The sequence below is a fragment of the Elephantulus edwardii genome, unplaced genomic scaffold (genome assembly GCF_000299155.1).
Source record: "Elephantulus edwardii isolate Elephantulus edwardi_28Jun2011 unplaced genomic scaffold, EleEdw1.0 scaffold00004, whole genome shotgun sequence".
NCBI lineage: Eukaryota > Metazoa > Chordata > Mammalia > Macroscelidea > Macroscelididae > Elephantulus > Elephantulus edwardii.
In genome coordinates this window covers 9,266,239-9,291,504 of record NW_006399754.1, presented here as the reverse complement: position 1 = coordinate 9,291,504, position 25,266 = coordinate 9,266,239, and the positions used below count along the sequence as shown (strand labels likewise).

General features: G+C 39.4%; 1 protein-coding gene across 6 annotated transcripts in view; it reads right to left on the bottom strand.

Moving 5' to 3' along the window:
- Positions 1–2,943: 2,943 nt before the first annotated feature.
- Positions 2,944–25,266, bottom strand: part of TRPC4 (transient receptor potential cation channel, subfamily C, member 4) — a 203,891-nt gene continuing 181,568 nt past the window's right edge. For 2 of the 6 annotated variants that reach the window (XM_006879535.1, XM_006879537.1), the window contains 4 exons: positions 6,999–7,040; positions 5,345–5,434; positions 3,819–3,963; positions 3,235–3,566 (listed from right to left, as the gene is read on the bottom strand). In XM_006879535.1, coding sequence (XP_006879597.1) covers positions 3,235–3,566; positions 3,819–3,963; positions 5,345–5,434; positions 6,999–7,040 — 609 coding nt within the window. Of the gene's footprint in view, positions 3,964–5,344; positions 5,435–6,998; positions 7,041–25,266 lie in introns of all 6 variants that reach the window. The other 4 variants (XM_006879533.1, XM_006879538.1, XM_006879536.1 and 1 more) reach the window with 3 other exon arrangements.

Below are 25,266 nucleotides of genomic sequence, written 5' to 3'. Positions count from 1 at the left end.
GGGGTTGTTGTGACACTGAATGCTGTGCCACTGGTGTGTCAAATGCCATAATGGTTGCCCATCATGGACAGTGTTTGGTGGAGCTCCCAAAGCAATTCTGTTTGGAAGCAGGAGAGACATACACTTCCTAAACCACATGCCTCTGGAAACTCTATGAACATAGAGAAATGACGATAGTTATAGTACAGGGTTCAGGTCTTTTGTTCATAGGGTTGCTATGAGTCGGGCTTGATTCAACAGCACTTAACAACAACAAAAACATATCCTTCTTGGGGGTGATGGAGTTTAAAGGATCAAATAAAATGTAACTTTCATTTTGCAGTTTATCTTTGCTTTACAAGAGGAGACACAAACTTACAGATATTCTGCAAATCATTCTCACTCTAAAACAAAGGATTTTATGAGTGACAATACATGTCTTTAACCCATGTGCTGTTAGTTTTTGCTTTATCTTGATACACTTTCAAAGGGAGCACAGTAGAGCTATCAAGGGCATTATCTTGTAATACAGCCCAGCTCGATCATTAATTATTTAATTTTACCCACATTAGTTTCCTTCAGTTGTCTTGTCTGTAAAATTAGAGCAGAGGGGATAAAAATGTTTGCTACTTCTCAGAGTTGTTACAATATTAAGTATATGTTAATTGATGTATAGAACATAAACCAAAGGCAGCATCTTTCTGGAAGTTCAAATCCACTAGCAAGTTCACTGTTGAAAGATGGACAACTTCTTTTCATTCTATTTAGAGGCTACAAAAACCCGTTGGAGGATTTTGAACCCACTGGGTCCAACTTGAGGGCAATGAGAGAATGAGAGAGAATGCTTTTATTGTTATTCATTATTCTGGACGTAGGATAATCTTATGTTTCATCACCTCATTCTTTGTTTCATTCTAAAACACACATAATGTCTTTAATTCATGTGGGTAACTTCTGAAGCAAAATGATGTGCTCAGCATTTTTCTATAGATTTGAAATGCAATTTTGAAATTCCAATTACATATGATGAAAAAACCACTTTCTAGTTCTATGCTGGCTTAAAGAGAATAAAGGAATGTGAACTTAGAGGGATATAAACTTTCAGAAGTTGTTTGTATTATTTTTATACCAGGGAATTTTTTAGTTCCATAAGTAAATATATTATAGTAAAATTACCTTGTACACATGACAGAACAATAAATTAATCTTGTTCAAGATACTAGACAGTAAAAAAGAAATCCAACTATGTCTTTCTATATGTGCTGATAAAATTAATCATGTTTCATGAGTGCCTTTAATTTTAAAGAATATATATCAGGCACTAGAGGAAGAGAGGAGAACAATGATTATGTCTTAATGCCTATTTTGAGTTGATAAGAATACAGAATTGATTGAAAACAATAGACCTACACTTAAAATTTACATTATTTAAATAAATTTAAATAGGAATTATTTTAGCTCTGTTTAGGGTTTAAATAATTTCAATTCATTGGTATTCCTTTTCAACAACAAACAACTCATTTTATGTGAGTCTGAAATGCTAATACTCCAATTGATTTTCTGAGGCTGTAAATCACATTGGAGGAGACGGTCCATCTTTCTCCTTTGATGCTACTGGTGGATTTGAACCAAAGAGAAGCATAACGTCTGGGTAAGCAGTGCAACTCCATAAGGAATATACCACCAGAAATTCTTGACGGTGTTTGGAAATTCCGATATTCTGCAAAGGCTTATATTAATACTCACAGTTGTTGGATTTAAATTGGTCATTTGTTCTTTTTCTTCTGATGGACAACTTTTTTCTGTCCAATGCTATCAAAGTAATTAATCTCCAAAATGCATTAAGACAAAAATTTCTTGTCGTAACTGAATCATTGGAGTACTGGTGGCCTAGTGGTAAGAAGCTGCACTGGCAACCCAAAGGCTCATTGAATCCACCAGCTGCTCTGTGGGATAAAGATGGACCACGTTCTCCCCCGTTATTTATTACCTCTGAAAACACACTGAAGTTTCAGTGAATGAGTTAATCTCAACTCAGTGTTATATAATAATAAATAACAACAACTGGAACACTGACTGTGATAATTAAAATTGTGGGCCAACATAGCTACGAAGTTTGGCAACTATGCCCAACTTTGGTAACTATTATAGAGTCATTTCTTTTGGAAAAAAGTTTGATGGTATCCAATCATTCTTTGGATGGGAACAACTAAGAGTAGCAAATGGGGGTGAGGCCTACATTGTGTGTGTGTGTGTGTGTGTGTGTGTGTGTGTGTGTGTGTACATATATACATGTACACACATATACACACACACACACACATATGGAAGTCTGGCCGAGCTCACACACTTTTTGCTCATTCTGGATCCTGGATCTGTCTCATCACCTCTTTGGTTCTTGAACTTGTAGCCTTTCTCACTTGTTGGCCCTGGATTAATCAATTTCCACCATTAAGGGAATCATGAGGCTTCTGTACGGAGGTCTGACCTAGAGATATGGGACTTGACAGGCTCTACAAAAGGATAAATAATTTCCCTGAATACATCTATCTCTCCCTCTCCCTCTCTCCCTTCTCCCTCTCTGTGTTCTGCATCTCTAGAGACCCCAATCTAAGACATTGTGACAACCTATAAATCTACAAAGGGTAGCTGGCCTTGATGTTAACAGAGGTTGGCCAAAACACCATAATAAGAGAGGTATTTGCTTTCGTTCTGTACTATACTGATTTATCTCTTAAGAAATAATTTGGAAATCTGTGCATTTTAAGACCAAACTATAGTACTAGGAGAAAAGTCCTTGGCAAGTACCACCTTTAGAATTCCTAAGGAGTTAAAGAAAGCTCTAAAACTTCAACTACGGTGCTTTTCCTGCATATAAAAATATCTAGGATAGGAGTCAGCTACCACATGAAATAGAGCGCATCTGTTTTAATTGAAAAAAGATAGCTACAAATTTTTTGTGGGTTATTGCAACAGTACAAGAATAACAAGGTGCGTTCTATTTATTAACATCAAAGAGGAAAAACATCGTAAACCAAATGGTGTAAGCAAAAGCAGGCTATAAAACAGAAGGGTTTTGGATTGCCTTCTCCTTATTTAAGTATGTTACAAGTTATTATGCCGTATACCAACATCGCCGGGCGCTATAAAGTGTACGTTAGCATTTGCTGATTGAATTTTACACCGGTGCTCCTGCCCAGAGCGCCGTGGGACAGACGGATACAGAAGATGGCACGCTCTTCCTCCTCCCAAGTGTCACAGTCTCGTTGTCACATAGTCGTCCTGGGTGACCGTGTCCGTGAGGGACAGGTCATAGTCTGGACTGCAGTCCTCCTCCTTGCCACGTTTCTCCTTTGGTATGATGGGGACAGTGTCTTCCACCACCACCTTGTCTGACTCGAAGGAGCACGCTCGCGTGGCCCCTGGCTGGGCCAGCGTGTCCGTGGTGCGTTCCCTGTGGTCCACCAGCACGCACTGTTCACTGAGCCCCGGGATGTTGAGGTCACCCCTGGAGCCTAACGTGCGGGATTCCAGTTGAATGCTTCTCTCAAAGGGCCCTCCTTCGGCGTGGTGGTGACGCGCGACCTCTTCGGAAACAGAGAAGACGTGGCCCGTGCTTTGCTCGGCAGTGTTTTGCTTTGATCGTCTGTGAAACAGCCCAAAGTTTTTGATATCAGTGACAAAATTCACTCTCCTCTGCTTCTCCCTCGGGGGCTCCTGCACCACCAGGGCCGAGCCATTGCTTATGTTGTGTCTCTCCGAGGCGATCGCTGCTGACCTGGGGTGGATCAGCGTGGTCAAGTCAAAAAGGCTGAAATTCTTCTTCTTGTCCCGACTGCTGCCTTCATTGTCGCTCCTCTCATCTGAGTCGGCCGAATTGGAAGCCTCCTTTGCGCCATTAGCAGCCTGGATGGTGGAAAGCTTGCTTCCTCTTAGCAGGCCCAGGACTTCGAAACGAAAGCTGGAGATGTCTTGCTTGAGTTCCTAAAAGGAATTTCGAATGGTAACATTTAGTTTGTGACTTAAATGTTAGAAAACCTACTTGTGTCATTTCTTATATGGGCCTGACACGTTGACACTACTCGTTTTTCAGAACTAAGAGTCTCCTCTCTAGTGGCCAAGCCTATAGGGAGTTTTGCTTATAACCTAAAGGCAGTTAACTTGACCAGTGTCTCCTTGGGAGAAAGATGGGCAATTTCCTGTGTGATTTACAGCCACCAAAAGCCCTCTAGAGGGTGGCTTGGACTTAATAGTTGAGTAGAGTTGAGTGAATTAAGAGTCCACTATACTGTGGATTCATTGAGAGCTCTAGGGTGGTGCTCTAAATAGTTAACACACTTAGCTGGTGGTTGAAATACACCCAGAAGGTGCCTTGAAGAAAGGCTTGGTGATTTACTTGTCAAACATGAGCCATTGGAAGCCTAGGGAGTGCAGTTCTACTCTTAGACACATGGGGGCCCAGGGAGTGGAAACCAATGGCAATTAGTACAGGTAGGTTGAAGGCAGCCTTCATGAAGGCCTCCTACCTCGAATCTATCTTTTGTACTTTTCTCAGAACAATATGAATCATTTAACTTACAAATTCAGATTTTGTGGCTGACGTGTTTATTTTTTTTAAATTATAGCCAATTTTAAATTTATCTTTAAGTTTTGTAATGTATATATCTACTTACCTAACAGTCTGCTTCATTATTTTTTCCAAGCTTGCTGTCTTTCTCTGCTAACATTCTACTATTATTTTTAATGTACTTCTTTTGTTTGTGTGTTTTCCAGTAAAATCGTACCGACTTTAACCACTCTCCCTAAATCTCTAAATACTCATAGAGAAAACCGAACAATGATTGCGATTTATGTGATTGTTAGCATCCATGCTTTTATATAGTCTACTTGTCTCCTTTAAAAATGAAGCAAACAAGGTTCCAGGAGAAAGACTGATTTCAGCTACCACAACACTTGCTCTTCAATCCCCTGCTACCAGCGCAGTGCTGGGCACACAGATGAGTTTTGTTTTGTTATCATGCTGCTGACTAAATATTTTGGATTTAGAAATCAGGATGAGATTTCAAAAAAAATAAAGCAAGGCAGAATACCACCAGGTACTGGGATTTTCTCCAAGTAAATCCCCTTGTCTATTTAGATGAAATAAATGTGACAGCTACTTAACTTGAGAAAAAACGTTACCATTTGTAGGTATTACTTGTTTATCAACACAATAGGGGTTTGACTTAAAAATTGGGAGCCTGCAGGCTTATGAGACACACGGTGCCGGGTCTGAGCTTCCAGCTCTGATTTGAACAGGCTGGGTCTCCTTCCACGCGCTGCTGGCTCTGCCTCTGGCTGTCAGGATGCAGAGGGCAACAGTTACCTTAAAGTTCTCTTCTGTCAGGCCTTCCTCGGTTTTGGCATCTCGAATCATGGCAGCAACATACCGCTTCACCAGGTTTCGCATGACCTCCTGTGGCATTGGAAAAGAATGACGCTGCCAGTCAGTGTGTGTATATGAGTTCTCTATTGGGTCAGTTCTAAAACGGGGACTGGATCTTTTGTTCATGCTGTTGTAGATTGAATTTTGTCTCCCACATGTGTGTGCTGGAATTCTAAACCTTATGTATTTCTTTGAGGGAGGAAGGTTTTCTTTTGTATATTAAGGGAGGCCTGGTGGATTAGGCCACAGCGAGTTGTGCTGTTAACCTAACCGTTGCACGCCTCCAACAGTTCAAAACCACCTCTGGCTCTGAGAGGGGGAGCCTCATCCCTTTGTGATTCACAGCTTTGGAAAGGCTGTTGGAGAAGTGCTATAGGCTGGACCAGACTCAAGGACAGTGAGTTTAGGTCTTGTTATGTTAAGGAGGTAAATTATTTCTGGGTCAGATGGCCTGGTGGTGAGGAGGTGCACTGCCAGGCAGGTGGTTTGAATCTACCAGCTGTCTCTGCAAACGTGCTGGAGGATCAGCTGTGTGTGAGTCAGTAGCACAAAAGAACAATAACTGACAAAAGACAAAGGAACTCCTGTGTTAAAATGGTTAAGTGGCTGAGCAAAGGGTCTAGAGATTGAGATCACCAGTTGCTCAGTGGGAGAAGGATGTGATAGATGGCTTCCTTCAAGATTGTTGTTGTTATGTGCCATCAAGTTAGCTGTGACTCATAGCAACCCTAAACCCTGCTCTATCCCTTGTCAATCAATCTCACTGTTCCTGACACACCTATCCCCATTACCCTAGTGATTGAATCAATCCTCCTCATAAAGGGTCTTCCTCTCCTGGGCTGTCCCTTCACCTTCCCAAGCATGACGTCCCTCTCCAAGGACTGATCCCACCTCACAACTTGTCCAAAGTATATCAGACAAAGCTTCAGAATCCTTGTCTCCAAGAAGTAGCCTGGTTTAGACCTATCTCGGATGAGCTTGTTTGTTTTCTTAGCAGTCCATGCTATGTTCAATACTCTTCTCCAGCATCACAGCTCAAAGGCATCAACTCTCCTTCTATTCTCCCTAGTCATTGTCCAGCTCTCTGGTGCATAACAAGTAATTGCAAAGACCATGGCCTGTATCAGGCGCACTTTAGTCTCCAGACTAACATCGTTGCTCTTCAATACTTTGGAAAGTTCTCTCATATCAGACTTTCTCATCACAATACATCTTTTAATTTCCTGGCTGCTGGTACCAAGAGTGTTGATTGTAGAGCCAAACCAACTGAAGCTGTCAAGATTATAGCCTAGGAAGCACTCTGGTCCCATGCTATGCTTTCGTATGACATCGCTATGGGCCTGACTTGACTCAAGGGAAACGGGCTAGCAGGCATAGAGGTAATTCTTGGATCACCGAGGAACACTGAACTATATCACCTAAAAGTGCCAAAGATCCTCTGTCAGACGAGCAAACACCGCAAGCTCAGACTCATAACTTCATGAACTGTGAGAAAGTGAATTTCTTTATTCAAAAAGCCAGCCATTCTGTCTGACAGCACTAAGAAACTAAGAATAATTGCAACTTTACAACATTTAATGCAAAGTTAACTTACTTGGTACTGATGATGTCGTCTCAGATTATCTGCAGCTCGCCTCTGAAAAAAAGGGAAAGGGGTATTTACTTTATTATTATAATGATATAATTAATATTCTGGGGGAAACAGTTCATATTTTTAATAAAGAATTATTGTGTGTGTGTGTTTTTCTTTTCCACATGGGTGGTGGGGAGTCTCTTGGCTGGACAATGGCTATAGCGTATGCATGACTCCAAAGGGCATGAATCCAAAAATGACTGTGTATGAGAGTCTAAAATCAAAGCAGCCTGGAAACAGGGCCTTAACTCTGTCATAATGTCCTCACATGAATCTAGATTCCATGTGGAATTCTAAAGTTGTCTTTTCTAGTAGCAATTCTTTTTTCCCCCAATATTTGTGCTTAGTTAACCATTTATCCAAACTATGGCGTTCCTTTTCTCTGCAGTCCAGTAGGTGAAGAGCATGACAATCTTCCTGAAGAGTCTTTTAATGACAATCAAAGAGACGCAAGATGTGAAAGCTTGTGCTCAAGGGTCTTGACATATGGGATTAATACATCTTTACAATGGATTTCCAGAAACAGACATGGTTAAGGAAGCAATTTTACTAATCAGTTACCAGGAAAACTCAGCTTGATACCATCCTGGCATCACCTGGTAATAAACCTAACGGCATGTAAACTTGACCTACGATGTGATTTGACTTGTGTACATGGACTTATCGCTTGCTGTCAGACTCTCACTTCGAGGTATCCTACCTTTGCCTCACCAGATGGTCTTTCAGCCAAGGATGAATTTTGTAATCATTAGTTCAGGTTTCAACAAGAATGTAACAGAAAAAAAAAAAAAAGAATGTATCTTTTTTATGGTTTAATGGAGAAGCTATTTTTACTCTGTGAAGATGGACATTTCCAGGTCTGGACCTTCTCTATTTCTCAATAAACTTCATTTGTTTTTATTTAAGCTGACTGTATGATATTGCTCTAGGGTAGAAACTTTCCTCTATGGTCATATAGATGCAAAATGTTTCCTTGCTATTTCCCAGGGGGTCTTCCCACTATTACACCAGCATAAAAGAAAACAAAACAAAAAATAGAAACAAAACAAGACAAAACGAAAATACAAAACCAACAGATACGGCATGTGATCATTTATGCCCAAGGGTTTCAACTGACAACAGCTTCCAGAAGTTTCTTGTTCAATGGAACTCCAGGAAAGACATGCTTGAGAAGGCGATTATAATAGATTCCCAGGAGATTTTCTTCTGCCATTGTCTTGTGATCATCCTATAGTTAAGTGAAGAACATCAATGTTTGCAATTACGTACTTTTAACCAATCAGGGTCTGTTCCATAGCCAGCCTGTGGCCTGGTTTGACTACTGTCATTGAGATTCTCCAATGTTTATTTCCCCAAATGAAGTCAGTTTCACTCCTGTGTACTCCATAACACGAAGTCCATGTTTATATGTGCATATATGGTTGGGTGTTTTTTTTTTAAGTATTTGCAATAAATAAGTCATCCATTGTACAAAATTCTATCATTTGATTCCCAATCTCATTTCTGTAACCAAGGCTATATTTTCCAAATACCTGTCATAATGCTTTGCTTTCTATTTTTTCATTCCATTCACCAGGTATTATTAATATATCTTGGTTATTACATCTGTATGTTTTGAGAAACTGAACTCCATAAAAGGAATATGGCATAAAGATTGGAGGAAAGCTTATCAACAACCTGCATTATAAGATGAGCCAACCTTGCTTCCAGAAAGTGAAGACTACTTGAGGCACTACCTGCAGAGGATCAAAGACTAGAGTCTTCAGGATGGATTACAACTCAGCATCAAGAAAACAAAAATTCTCACAACTGGATCAATAGGCAACATTGTAACAGACGCAGAAAGGATTAATTTGTCAACAATTTCATTTTATGTGGATCTGCATCAAGAAAGCAATAGGTCTGTTTCATTGTTTCAAGGTTCTAAAGAGCAAGGATTTCCGTTCAAAGACTAATGTATGCCTGCTCCAAGCCATGGTATCTTCAATTGCTTCTTCTGCATCTGAAAGTTAGATAAGACAAAGATGAAAGAAGAATTGATGCCTTTGGATTGTGATGTTGGAGAAGAATATTGAATGTCCTGGGATTTGCCAAAAGAACAAACAAATCTGTCTAGAAGGAAATGCAATGGAGTGATTCTCAGAGGCAAGGATTGTGAGACTTCCTCTCACTTAGTTTGGGCATATTTTTAGGAGGAAACAGACCTTAGAAAGGAGCCTCTCAATGAGATGAACTGACACAATGTTTGCTCTAATGGTCTTGAGCATGACAGAGATCACAGAGCAGGATAGGCCATGGTCCCAACTGTGCTGTCCTTAGGGTGGCTGGGTGTCCTGATTGACTAGACAGCACCTAGCAAAAACCAATTATGTACTTTCATATATATGCTATCTACGAGTCCCTGTTCTCAGATATCCCATTTTATCTCTCCGATGGTCCAGCAATCAATCATGATTTTTTAGTTTCTGATTTTGGACGTCACTAAGAAGATTATGATATAGAAAATCAGAGGAAGACTCTTTAATCAACCTGTGTTATGAAGATGACACAACCTTTCTTGCCAAAAGCAAAGAGGACTTGAAATGCTAGCTGCAGAAAATCAAGGACTACAGTCTTCAATATGGATTATATCTCAACATCAAGAAGACAAAAATTCTCACCACTGAGCTGATAGGCAACATCATGATATGCGGGGAAAAACCTGAAGTTGTCAATCATATCATCTTGCTTGGATCCACAATCTACACTCGTGGCACCAGCAGTCATGAAATCAAATGATGTATTGCATTGGGTAAATCTGCTGTCAAAGACCCTTAAAGTGTTAAGGAACAATAAAGTCAGTTCAAAGACTAAGGAAAACTTGATTCAAGCCATCATCTTTTCAATTATTTGTTATACATCTAAAAGTTGGACAATGAATATGGATGACTTAAGAAGATCTGATGCCTTTGGGTTGTGGTGTTGGAAGAGAGTGCTGATATCCCATAGACTGCCAAAAGGACAAACAAATATGTCTTGGGATAAGGGTAGCCAGGGTACTCTTTGGAGGTAAGGATGGTGAAACTTCGTCTCATATTTTGGGTGTGGTGTTAGGAGGGACCAGTCGTTGGAAAAGGACATTATGCATGAAAAGGTGGAGGGGTCAGTCAAAGAGAGGAAGACCCTCAATGGGATGGATTGAAGCAGTGACTGTAACAGTGGGCTCAAGTATATAAGAGATAATGAGATCATGAAATGCCACAGGATAGGGCAAGGTTCTGATCCATTTTTCATAAGGTCGTTGTTACTCATAGTCAACCTGATGTCACCTAACAACAACTTCACCTGTATAAGAATCCTCTCCTCAGGGAGCTCTGGTAGCCTAGTGGCAAGAAGCTGCACTGCAATCCCAAAGGTGCACAGTTCGAACCCACCAGATGCTCTGCTGGAGAAGGGACAACCTCTTTCTGTACCAGTCAGATCTGATTTGACAGTACACACAAAATAAGAAAATAATTTTTTTTTAAAAAAAAAGAATGCTCACCTCTTTATTATATGACAAGCAGCACTCTTTACTCCATGATTTTGGACATTTTCCCAATCTAGCGCATCCCTGGGGGAGCTCTGGTGGTGTACTGTGTAAGGAGGTGCTCTGTTAACCCAAAAGTCGTGTCCCTCTGGCAGTTCAAATCCACCAGTAGCTTAACAATAGAAAGTTGGACAATCTCCTCTTGTGAAGTTTATAGAGTGTTAGAAATGTCTGGAGGGTTCATATGAGTAGGTTCAGATGCCATGGAAATAAACAGAGAGAAGCTCTCTAGACTTTCAATTAATTTCTTGATTTCATGTGTTACAGCGTGTGCATTCTTTCATTCTAGGACAACTGAATGTGTCAATATATAACCCATCATGGCTTTTAAAACATGGAGCAAATCAACGATGATGGGAATAGTCTTCTAATATTGGGTGATGGGGAATTGATCAAGGCTGATAAACACATAAAATCATCCAAAACAATGCTGAGAGATAGAGTTGGGGTATGGCCTCGAAGATATAAGCAGTAATCAATGAACAGGCACAATAACAACAGTTATCTCTTTTTTTATTATTTTTTTTATTTTTAGTCTTCTCTTGCTCATGAAATCCAATATTTACTACAGAAAGGCTGACTCACACCGCTCTGCTCACTGCCTTTGAGTTGGTTTTGACCCATATTGACTTTTCAAAGGTCTCTGAAATGTACTGGGAGGAAACTGTCCATTTTTCTACCTTGGAGCTGCCAGTGGATTCTAACTGCCGCCAGTTGAGGTTTTGTGATTAGCAGCATAACAGCCTCCAAGCTAAGCCACCAAAGCGACAGGCCTGTAAATGTGCCTTATCAAACCTTTATCTCTTAATTTAAAATCTTAAAAAGCCTCCTGGGTGCAGGCAGGCCAAGGACCAAATGACTAGCAGCCCAGCCAGAAGTAATCTGATGTCAGCTGCTCTCCGTGAAGGAAAAAGGCAGATCTCCATCAACCCTGTTAAGATTAGACAATAGCTAATTCATATTTCTCTCTCTCCTCTTTACAATCCTTATTATATCTAGCTGCTTCAGGCCATTTGTTTTTTCTGGAGTCAAAGTGCATGTAGAATAGCTGCTTAGAGTAAACTTTATGTTTAAATTCTAGTCACTTTTGCTTATTTTTAACATTAGAATTAAAAAGAAAACGTTCTGTAAAATAAAAAGCTAGCAGAATGAGAAAGGCTTTATAAAATCAACATAGCAAAACTAAGAATCTCACCATGACATACAGCATATCAGCAGCCCTGGGGGCACGGTGGGGTAGTCTACTCACCTAACCAAAAGCTGGGGGGACTGAATACACTTGTCTCTCAGTGAGAGAAAGAGGCAGCAGACTGCATGCATAAAGATTTACAGCCTTGCAAACCCTGCGGGAGAGTTTTTCTCTGTCTTATTAAGGTCACTATGAGTTAGAACCATCTTGTTGACAACGTGGTGGGGTTATTTGGTTAAATACAACATGCAGTGGATATCCTTGATACGAAAGATACTGAACTTCTTTACAAGAATTCACACTCAGAGGCACATATGAACAGAACAGTCTGAAAGCAGTCTGTACTCCATTTGAAAGTTTGGATGTGAGTCTGGAATCCATGCTGGATTTTCAAATGCTGACTTTCTTAACATTAGACCTTCTCACCCTGAGGACCATCTGTTGTTGTTGTTATGTGCCGTCGAGTCACTTGCGACTCATAGCGACCCTATGTAGAACAGCCTTAAACCCTGCTCTGTCCTGTGCCAATTGTACTGTCTCTGACACTCCCATCCCGATTATCCCAGTCACTGAATCAATCCACCTCAAAAAAAACCCAACAAAAAACACAAACAAACAAAAAAACCCACCCCCAAACCACCCTCTTCTCCAAGGTATGCCAAATGCAAGATGTGATAGCTTGAACCTCAAGGATCTTGATGAAGAGTATTTTAAACAGATCTTCACAAGGGACCCCAGACACAGGCATGATTTAGGAAGACATCTTACTAATCAGTTGCCAGAAAAATCTGTCCTGTCACCCTCCTATTACCACCCTTAATAAACTGAGTGATGTGCATTTTTGATCCATCGTGTAATCCCATTTAGGTGTTAGAATCCTATCGATGCCAAATTCATGCTTCTTTTTTTAAAATTTTTTTTTATTCTTTTTATTTTATTATTTTTGTGTGCATGTACCGTCAAATCAGATCTGACTGGTACAGGAGGAGATTGTCCCTCCTTACCCGGCAGAGCATCTGGTGGATTCGAACCATTCGCCTCTGGGATTGTAGTTGATACCCTATTTTTAACCCTCCTGATGATCTTCAGCCAGTTATGAACCTTGTAACATTGAGTTTCTGACCCAATTATACAAATGCTACAAGAATATATCTTTCTTCATTGTCAGGTAGAACAACCATTTTCATTCTCTGACAATGGGCATGTTTCCTCTCTGAACAATCTCTATCCCTCAGTAAACTGCATTTACTCTTATTCAAGCAGAATTCCATGACGTTGCTCAATGGCATTCCCAAACTGATTTCCATTGTTGTTGTGGTTGTGTGCCATAGAATCAGAACTGACCCATAGCTTACCCTACAGTGGGTTTTCAGAGGCAGTTCAACGCACAGGAGGAGACTGTCCATCCTTCTCCTGCAGAGTGGCTGGTGGCCTCAAACTGAGTGCTTTTGGGATTTCAGTGCAGCTTCTTGCCACTAGGCCACCAGAGCTCTATTGTGTTGTTATGTGCCACCACATCACCTGCAAATCATAGCGACCCTATGTACAATAACTCTGAAGCCTGCCCTGTCCTGAGCCAGTCTCATGGACTCTGATACATACACTTCCCTCCATTGCTCTCATTACTTAACCAGGATCTTCCTCTCCTGCGCTGTCCCTCCACCCTTCTGAGCATGATTTCCTTCTCCAAGGATCAGTTCCTCCTGGCCACATCCCCAAAGTATGTGAGTTGAAGTTGCAAAGTCCTAGCCTACAAGGAGAAACTTGGTTTCACCCTATCCAAGATAGACTTATTTGTTTCCTTGTTAGTCCATGGTATGTTCAAGACTCTTTTCCAGCACCACAATTCAAAGGCATCAATTCTTTTGTCCTCCTTAGTCTCTATCCAGCTCTCTGATACATAGCAAGTGTGAGGTTTGACAAAATTTAATGCTGATGAGTTTGAAAACATGGTGGCTCCTGCCTCATTCCAGATGGTTGTGGAGTGAAATCCACCCCCAGTTATGGCTCCTTGGACAAGTGGTGGGCCCTGTGTTCATGAAGACCTTGGTTAGCACTGCCCTGTCTTAACCTGTGCACCAAGAAACTGAACTTCCTGGCAAAAAGCCAAAACACAACCCCATTGCCACTGAGTGAGGTTGGGTCATAGCGATCCTGCTCTGGGCTTTTGGAGGCTATAAATTCTGTGGGGGGAGGTTTCCTCTCTTTATCTCCTGGGACCACTGATGGGTTCAGGCAGCCAGAGAAGCACAGCCTTTGTGAAGACCATGGCCTGGATCAGGTGCACCTTAGTCTCTAGACTGACATCGTTGCTTTTCAATATTCTGGAAAGGTCCCCGACAGCATATTTACTGAATGCAGTTTGTCTTTTGATTTCCTGAGTGCTGGTGCCAAGAGTGTTGATTGTGGAGGTGAGCAAGCTGTAACTGTTAACAACCTTAATCTCTTCTCCATCCATAATGGTGCTGCTAATTGGCCCAGTGGTGAGAATCTTTGTTTTCTTGATGTTGAGCTTCAATCTACATTGAAGACTACAGTCCTTAGCAAGTATTTTGGGTCCTACTCAGTCTCAGCAAGCAAAGTTATATCATCTGTATTACGTAGGTTGTTGAAGAGCCTCCCTCCAATCCTGATGCAACATTCTTTTTCATAAAACCCAGCCTCCTGAATGATCTGTTCTGCATATAGATTGAAAAGATAAAGATCCAGGATGCATCCCTCACACACTCCCTTCCTAATTTTGAACCATGCAGTGTTTCCCTGCTCTGTTCTGAGGACTGCTTCCTGGTCCAAGTATAGGTTTCGCATAAGCACAATCAAGTGTTTTGGGATTCCCATTCTCCTCAAGTTTAACCACAATTTGTTGAAATAACTATATACAATAGACCTCCATTAGATATATATAATAAAAAATTTGATAGTTGGAGTTCAATAGAAAGATTATGCTCAAATATAAAACTCACTAATTTATTATGTTATAATTTATAATGTTATAATTTTGAAGAAACAATAGACTAGTTTGAGAGCAGATGTAGAGTAGTACAGAATTGTTCTGGAATTCAGGGTGACAAGAATATTTACTTTAATAACTAAAAAAGGTCCATTATCAATTGAGTTAATATTTTTAAGATATATTTCCTATTTTCCAAAGTAATCTAAAAAGATAATAGAAACCAAATGGTTTCATAATCTTAGTTGTATGAATGTTGAATAAATAGCGGTACTGAGCCTTTAAAAAGAAGAGCTGTTTGTTAAAACACTCCATTTCATTTTTATAAAAAATAAATTTAATTGTGAGGAAGGGGATGATTTTACTTTGTATTTTAATAAGGCTTTTGATCTTCTTCCTGAATAAATAGTTAGAAACTGGTAAAATGAAATCCAAACAAGGAGTGTGCTTGTATCAGTACAAATGGCAACCAAAGGAACCAAACAATTCAGAACTCCTTTCAGCTTTCAGTAGAATAGCTAAGCAGTGTTTTCACTGGCTTTTCACAGGAAGGATTTATGTGCTTCTTGACTTTTGGGACTAGCTAAGTAGGGAGGGCAAGTTATTCTGAATACAATGGGCAATCTCCTCCCATTGCCTCTGTAAAGTCTAAGGAGGGGCTTTAGACTGTAAAGTCTAAGTCTGGTTGGTTCCAACTGGACGGTATACAACTTCTATACAATACCTTGAGAACACATTATTTTAATGATTATGGTATCGATTTCAAGACTAGGAAATTTTAAATGTAATACCAAATTAATATTTTGGGAACAAATGTAACATGGAATTTTATCAGTAGGCCGCCAGATGGAGGTATCTTACTCCCACTGAGACAGCTCAGATGAAATCCAAGACAGAAAGCACTTCTAGAAGGAAATAGAAGTCTTCCATGTCAACTAAAGCTTACTTGAAATTGACTAAGCTTAGTAAGTGTACTGTACACCAATTTTCTAACCTCTCACTGCAAATGCTCTCCACACCGCACTTGGATAATTTGTTTTCCATGATTTAAGTGGGAATTCTGAATCCAACTGAGAAAAAAAAAGTGAACTGACTATATTTTTATTATTTTTAGTAGATAGTACTGCAGGACTCTGTGTTAGCCTCTTTAAAAATCAAGAAAAAAAATACTCAGTATAGCTCAAGACCATAGTTAACCTTGAATTTCTTTAGCACAAAACTAAAATTAAGGATGGCAAAATAATGCATATGTAATTATGAGTAAAAGATGAATAATATTTAAAAGTTATTATGACACATTTTAGCATTAAAATGGGCACCATAAGGGTACAAACAAATTGAAAATTAAGATGGCTTAATTCTCCCTATTGAAAATCAAGCAGGAGACTCCCTTCCTCGGTTCTTTAGGAATTCACTTAATTAAAAATATAACTGTAAAACTTTTCTTCTTCTCTTTGAACGTATGTAACTATAAGGTGTTCATAAAAGACCTACATAAAATGTAACTTCAGGAAATCTTCTCTTACTTCCTAGCTTCTTGGAGGATTAACATCCCCTCAGATATTCTAACATAAAGATACTGGAAAATGAGCAATTTTATGTTGAAAGTATAAATAGAGTGGGTTTCACCAACACAGCCATAAAGAGGATGTCTTTCTGATTTTACAATCTCTAGTGAATTTCCTATGATGCGTCCCATTCCAACTTAATGCTTGTTCAATAATAAGACTTACTATTTTACATTTGTGGAGAAGCATTTTGGGAGTCGGGTACATTTTGTCCTTAACTATATTTCTCTAACAACACAAAGTTCTTTCTTTCAAAAGAAACTCATATTTAGGGCTCTTCCTGTATGATTTATGGCCTCTGAAAGCCCATTGGAGAGTCAGATATAAGTGGGTTCCGACACAACAACAACAACAACGACAATGTAAACATAAAAAAGAGCAAATATCATATTTTAAAATATAGCTTTCCTTTTATAGGGAATACTTTTCTTTTTTCAAAAAAGTAAAACAGTGGCAGGAAGAATTGCAGTAAGTGAAGAAGACTTAAAACATTTACTGAAGAACATCACAGACTTACATATGGATTCTATCTCAAAATTAAATAAACAAATATCCTCACGACTAGAGACTAGACCGATAGGCAACCTCATGACAGATAAGGAAAAGACTGAAGCTGTCAAAAATTTCCATTTATTTAGCTCCACAATAAACACCTATAGTAGCAAAAGTCAAGAAATAAAAAAGGGGGGGAAGAAATAAAAAAAAAATACATATTGCATTATAAAGTATCTGGTATCAAGGACTGTTCCAGAGTGTTAAAGAGCAATGACACTTATATAAGGTATGCTTGGTCTAAGACATGATATTTTCAATTGTTTGATCTTGTATCTGAAAGTTGGACAAGAGAAAAAAAACCCCACAACTCAAGAATAATCAATGCCTTTGAATTATGATGTTGGATGAAAGTATTAAGTATTTCATAGAATAAAAAACAAAAAACAATCAACCAACCAACCAACAAACAAATATGTCTTGGAGGAAATGCAACCAACGTGCACCTCTAAGAAGCAAGGATGGTGAATATTTGTCTTTTATACTTTGGAAATGTTGTTAGGAGGGACCAGAAAAGAGAAATGATAGTCATTGATTTGAGTCATCTCCAGTTCATAACTATCCAGTTTATAAGACACCTACAGTCAACAAACACTCTTGACACCAACAGCCAGGAAATTAAAAGGTGTATTTCAATGGGAAAGTCTGCTGTTAGCGACCTCTCCAAAGTACTGAAGAGCAATAGTGTCACTCTGGAGACTAAGGTGCACCTGATCATGGTCCTTGCATTCACTTGCTATGCATCAGAGAGCTGGACAATGATTAAGGAGGATAGAAGGAGAATTGATGCCTTTGAGCTGTGGTGCTGGAGAAGAGTATTGAATATACCATGGACTGCTAGGAAAATGAACAGGTTCATTCAGGAGAGGGTTAAACCAGGCTGCTCCTTGGAGACAAGAATTCTGAAGTTTCGTCTGACATACTTTAGACATGTTGCAAGGAGGGAGCAGTCCTTGGAGAGGGATGTCATGCTTGGGAGGGTGGAGGGACCACGCAAGAGAGGAAGACCTTCTATGAGGTGGATTGATTCAGTGACTGGAGTAATGGGAGTAGGTGTGTCAGAGACAGTGAGATTGGCACTGGACACAGGAGGGTTTAGGGCTGTTGTACATAAGGTAGCTATAAGTCGCAGGCAATTTGACAGAACATAACAACGACAACTGAATATTTTATGGCCTGACACAAGAACTAATAAATCTGTCTTGCAGGTAATGCAATTAGGGTGCTTCTTAGAGGCAAGGAAGGTGAAATTTGTCTCTCACACTTTGGGTGTATTGTAAGGAAGGACTGGACCTTGGAAGAAGATGTCATGCTGGGAAAGGTGGAAGGTCACCAAAAGAGAGGAAGACCCTCAACAAGATGGACTGACACAGTTACTGTAACAACATGTGTGAGCATATCAGAAATCATGAGGAAGACACAAGGGGGGGCAGGGTTCTATTGTTCTCAGGGTTACCATGAGTCTTATTCAACTTAACAGCACCTAACAACAACAAAGTTATAATAACATTTATTAATAATCAGAACACAGAATGCATGATCTATGAATTAAGAAAAATTGGAAGCTGTCAAAGATTAAATAGAAAACATAAAGATCTATATGCTAGACATTAGTGAAATGAAATGGACTGGTATTTTCCATTTTGAATTAGCCAACCATATTGTCTACTATATCAGGAGTATCACATTGAAGAATAGCATATATTCATGCATAAAAATATTTTTTCATGATCTATGGATGGTCGTATAGCCGTGGTGTGTCCACTTGCTGTACAGAGGTAACTTGTGGTTTCTATGAAGCTGAACACTGTGATACTGATGCGCCAAGTGTGATAATGGCTACCCACAGTGGCCAGTGTTTGGTGGCGCTCTCCAGTTGAAACAAGCTTGGAAGCAGGAGTGGCATACACTTCCATAATAGCTTGCCTCCGGAAACCTTATGAACCTGGAGAGAGGATAAAGTCATACAAGTGTTGAGGACTTTCATTCATAGGGTTGCTATGAGTTGCCTATGACTCAACGGCACTCAACAACAACAACAACAACAACATAAATAAAGAAGTGTAGGCTATCATTAAGAGGATAATATAATTTGTCATAGCAGAACTATTTAAATGACTATTGCTATAATTTACAGATCAACCACTAAAGCTAAAGATGAAGAAATTAAAGTTTTCAAACAACTTTTATAATCTGAACTTAATCCAACATGCAGTCAAGATGAATTAATAATAACTGATCATTTGAATGCAAAAGTTGTAAATAGAAAAGGATTGGTGGTAGGATAATTTTGTAAGAACCAATGACTTACTCATTATAAACGTTTTATATAGAAAACATAAATGACTAAACACGTAGACCTCCCTGAATTGAAAACACAGGAATAAAACAAACTATATAATTGATAAAAAAAATGATGGAAAAACTCAATATCATCAGTCAGAACAATCCAAGGGGACAAGTCTAAAACTGATAATCAATTACTTCTACGAAAGTTCCAATTGAAGCTGAAGAAAATTTAAAAATGTCCAGGAGAATCAAAACCCAGCCTTGAGTATATTCTATCTGAATGTAGAGACAATACGAAAAATATATTTGTGAACTGAAGACCAGATGGGCTGTGAGATGACATCAAGGAAATTATAAACAAAGAATAACAAAGGTCATTAAAATGCAAGAAAGAAAATGGCAGCATGGATGTCAAAATAGACTCTGAAATTTGCTCTTGAAGAAATTTTAGAGAGAAGTTAAAGTGAAAGGAAGGAATGATGAAATTAAGAGAGCAGAACCGAATTTCAAAGGGCAGCGGGAAGAAAAGTATTACAATGAAATGTTCAAAGAGCTAGAGTTAGAAAACAAAAAGGGAAAAACATGCTTAGCGTGTCTCAAACAGAAAGAACTTAAGAAAAACATTCAAACCTTGAATTGTAATATTGAAGAACTCTGTGTGCAAAGTATAGAATGAAGCAGGAAGCATTAACAAAAGATGGAAATAAATAAATGCAATGTATCAAAATAATTGGCCTATGCTATTCTGTTTCAGAGGGTGGCATATACTCCAGAACCAATTGTACTGAAGTAGGAAGATATCCTTGCTGTACTAGTTTGCAGTTCTATTAGAATCTTGTATATTAATGAAAACCTTACTAACCAGTTGTTGCCTTATATCAAAGGAGACTTTTGTAAATGGTGTGCCTGAATAGCCATGGCAATTCATGGAACGAGGAAGCTTTTACTGAATTTTTAAATTACCTATACTGTTGAGTTTATAACAATATTTGGATTTGGGGCAGGAATTGCTCTGATTACAACTTCCCTTTTTCTCCATCCTTTCTCTTTTCACAGTATCCCAAATTAAAAAGATCTTTCTTTCCTGCTTCAAGTATTGTTATTTTCCACCTAAGACTGAAGAAGCCCCTCAATGAGATTGATGAACATAGCTGTTGCAACAATGAAATGAAGCACAGCAGAGATTCTAAGAATGAAAGTGGGTGGTGCTGTGTATATACTCTTGCTGTACACAGAGTAGCTATGAGTTAAAGCCAAGTCAACAGAACATAACAACTTTAGTATCTTGGACAATAAAACGATGAGTCAGTTTCAAATGTTGCATCAGACTCACACTGTCTTTGTGTCAGTTTCAACTTTCAGAATTATAAATGGAAAAAGCCCTCATTTCCATAGGGTTGGAACATACTCAATCTAATCTTTCAGTGAGTTTTAGAATATTATGGACCATCTGGGAGGAAATTGCCCATCTTTCTCCCAGGTGGTCTCAGAGCCTCTGGTAGATTCAAAGCACCTGAAAGAGGCTCTACCTTTGGGTTCATAGTGCAAATGCCTGTGGACTATGCTACATAATAGTCTTTCTTATTATTTAACTTTCCTAAGTTAACAGTGGAAACTCTATGAACAGTGCTCAGGTCTTTCATTCATAGGGTTACTATGAGTCATCTATGACTCAACATCACCTAACAACAACAACAACAACAGAGAGAGAGAGAGCTACGTTGGCCTAGTGGACAGAAAATTATGCTACCAAGCCCAAGGTGCGTGATTTTAATCTGTGGCCCCCAAGACTGGTTCAAATTGTTTTTTTTTGTCAAATATTCTTCTAGGTGGTATAGCACTGGTCTGCGCATTGCTGTACAGAAGTAACTCATGGTTGCTGTGATGCTAAACACTGTGGCACTGATGTGTCAAATGCAATAATGGTTACCCATGGTGGACAGTGTTTGGTGGAGCTTCCTGATTAAAACAAACATGGAAGCAGGAATGGCATTTACTTCCGAAATGGCTTGCCTCCGGAAACTCTATGAACAGTGATCAGGTCTTTTGTTCGCAGGGTTGCTATGACTCGTCTACGACTCGACGACACTTAACAACACAACAGCTAGTTAATAGTAAAGTTAATGAAATTATCTGACCCTAACTGCTGACTGACAAGTATCTACTGAAGATCTGGGAAAATCAGACTTGCATTTTAATTGCTGTCTGTGACAACTGACTTCTAGACATTAAGAACAGATATACAATTTATTAGAACCAAAAACTTGAGCTAGGGCTATTACCTCATTTACAGGTAAGGAAACCAAACCATGTGTCAAGTAAGCGGCTAATAATAGCATTATGTTCTCTTGGCAGTGCCAGCTCTGGAATCTCAGGCTAGGATTGACTTGTAACTTGTATTTTCCCCCAAGTTCTAGCAGGTAACACTTGGAGACGACTCTGTCTTCTGTAACTTTGTGTTCTCTTTATCAATCCATCTTAACTCAAGAATCAGGATTCTCCAATATCCATAATATTTATTTGAATAAAAACTGATAATATTAAAATACTATGACGTGGGTAAGTAACATCTTATTGTTGTTATATGCTGTCAGGTTGACTGTTATTCATAGAGACCCTTAGGAACAATAGCTCTGAACCCTGTCCTATCTTCCTTGAGCCAATCTCACTGTCTCTGACACACCTATCCTCATTGCCACAGTTACTCTGTATATCCATCTTATCCAGGATCTTTTGCTCCTGTGTTATCCCTCCACCTTTCCAAACATGACATCCTTATCCAAAGACTGGATCCTCCTGGCAACATGCCAAAGCATGTGAGACAGAGGTTCACAATCCTTGCCTTCAAGGAGCAACTTGGTTTCACCCTCTCTAGGACAGACCTGATTGTTCTCTTGGCAGGTCCATGGTATGTTCAATACTCTTCCCTGGCACCACAACTCAAAGGCATTAATTCTTCTTCTGTCATCCTTAGTCCAACTCTCCAGTGCATAGCAAATAATTGAGAAGACCAAGGCTTATACCAGGTATACTTTATTCTCTAGACTGACATTGTTGCTCTTTAGCACTCGAGAGAGGTCTCAGACAGCAAACTTTCTCAAAGCAACTTGTCTTTTGATTTCCTTATTGCTAGCACCATGGGTGCATCTGATTGTGGAACTGAGCAAGACGAAATCATTAACAACTTCAATTCTTTTTCCACCTATCACGATGTTGCCTATTGGTCAGTGGTGAGGAGTTTTGTCTTAATGTTGAGATATAATCCATATTGAAGGCTATAATCTTTGACCTTCTGCAGCAAGCATTTCAAGTTGCATCATCTGCATAGCAGAGGTTGCTGAGTCTTCCTGTAATCCGGATGCCACATTCTTCTTCATAAAGACCAGCCTCCCAAGAATGGTCTACACTGCATATATCTGGAAAGAGGTATGGAGAAAGGACACATCCCTGATGCACTCCTTTCTTGATTTTGAACCATGCAGTATTTCCTTGTTCTGTTCTGATGACTGCCTCCTGGTACAAGTATAGGTTTCACATAAGCACAATCAAGTGTTCTGAAATTCCCATTCTTCTCAATGTTAGCCATAATTTGTTGTGATTCACACAGTCAGATGCCTTTGCATAGTCAATAAAACACAAACAGATATTCTTCTGGTGCTCTCACTACCTCTAGACAGCCCCCCAGGGTTTTTTCAGAGGCTGTAAAGTACATGCAAACAGCAAAGTCAAGCCTCAAGTGTTACATTACTGAGAGATGTTATGGGCAAAATCTTGAATGACCCAGGAAGCATCAAAAGAAAGGAAGGGCTATCTGAAAGTAATGGATGATTAGTATGACAATTAGAATGTGTGACAATTAACAATTTGGAAAAAGACATGTATTACAAAAAAAATTACGGGGAGGGAGGAAATGTATATTGATGAATAAATGAAAACTCAATTTTTATGTAAAAGTTCTCTAAAATCACAGTAAAAAAAAAAGAAGATGGAAGGAATACACAGAGTCACTGTAGCAAAAAGAATTGGTTGACACTGAAAAATTTCAGGAAATATGACATGAATAAAAGCCGACAGTAATGAAGGTACAAGTTTAAGCTGTACTGAAGGCATTGTAAAAAATAATGTTCTAGGAATATGTGGAATACTAGTTGACATGGTTTAACTAACAGATGTATCTCTGGGTGTGCTTACCATTATATGCTTTTATGTGAGGAAATTTAAGGACAGCCTCTTGGCCAACTAACTGGAAGTGATCTGTTCTAATTCCCATGAGAGGTGATATAACACAAGGCTGAAACTATCGAACAATACCATAACAAGCAAAATGTTGCTGATGATCATCCAAAAATTGCTAGTGTGGGTGGTGTAAGAAAGAGAAAAGCTAGCCTACAGTGGATTTAAAGAATGTTGTGATGTTTACAATGGGGGCATCTTTTCTACCATGATAAGTGATATTTAGATATAATAGACAAGTAAAGAAGGATTTTTAAAAAATGATGTGTTTTGAATATGCCTCCTGGGCTTTACGTCAAGAGATCCAAATAAAGAATGAAAGAACTTTGTAATGGGGAAAAAAAAATGGTTAGACCAGTACCTTTACAGAGAACTACAAGAAGTTCTAACTGGGTTTAGAAGAGGCCGTGGCACCAGGGGTGTCATTGTAGATGTCAAATATCTTGGCTGAAAGCAGAGAATATGCTTTATTTACTATCAAAAGGTATCTGGCCATAAGGATCCTAAAAACTATGGCTAACATTGAGAAGAATAGGAATCCCAAAACACTTAATTATGCTCATATGTAATCTATACTTAGACCAAGAAGCTGTTGTCTGAATCGAGCAAAAGAACACTGTTGTTGTTGTTAAGTGTCGTCGAGTCACAGGCGACTCATAGCGACCCTATGAAGGAGAGTCCTCGACACTAAAAGAACACTAGATGGTTTTAAATCAGTAAAGATGTGCATAAGGGATGGATCCTTTCTCCATACTTACTCCATCTGTATGCTGAGCAAATAATTTCTGAAGTTGGACTCTATGAAGAAGGATGTGCCATCAGAATTGGAGGAAGATTCATCAGCAACTTGCATTATGCAGGTGATACAACCTTGCTTGTTGAAAGAGAGGAAGTCTTGAAACACTTGCTGCAGAAGATCAATAGATTGCATCTCAACATCAAGAAGATAAAAATTCTCACCATTGGACAGCATCACGTTGTTGTTGTTATGTGCCATCAAGTCACTTGCCACTCATAGTGACCTTATGTACAACAGCCCTAAACTCTGCTCTGTCCTGTACCAATTGCACTGTTTCCAATACACCCATCCTGATTACGCCAGTCACAGAATCAATCCATCTCATCAAGGGCCTTCCTCTCCTGCACTGTCCCTCCACCCTCCCAAACATGATGTTCCTCTCCAAGGACCTGTCCCTCCTTACATGTCCAAAGTATGTCAGATGAAGCCCAAGAATCCTTGCCTCCAAGGAACAGCCTGGTTTCACCCTCTCCAGGATGAATCTGTTTGTATTCTTAGCAGTCCATGGTACCCTCAATACTCTTCTCCAGCACCACAGCTCAAAGGCATCTCCTTCTATTCTCCTTAGTCATTGTCCAACTCTCTGACGCATAACAAGTAATTGCAAAGACCATGCCTGAAATTGCCAATGATTTAATTGTACTGGGGCTCATAATCAATACCCTTGGTACCTACAGCCATTAGATCAGAAGATGTACTGCTTTGGGAAAGTCTGCTGTCAGAACCTCTCCACATTACCGAGGAGCAAGGGTTCAGTTTGAAGACCGAGGTGCACTTGATTCAGGTCATGGTCTTTTCATTCACTTGCTATGACTCTGAGAGCTGGACAATGAATAAGGATGAGAGAAGCAGGATTGTTTCCTTGAGTTAATGGTGTTGGTTAAGAGTTAAATAACAAACAGATACATCTTGGAGAAGGTGCAGCCAGAGTACTCCTTGGGGACGATGATGACAAAGCTTCATCTCGCATACTTTGGGCATGTCGGTGAGAGAGACCTCATTCCTTGGAAAAGGACGTAATGCTTGGAAAGGTAGTTGTTGTTGTTGTTATGTGCCGTCGAGTCATTTGTGACTCATAGCG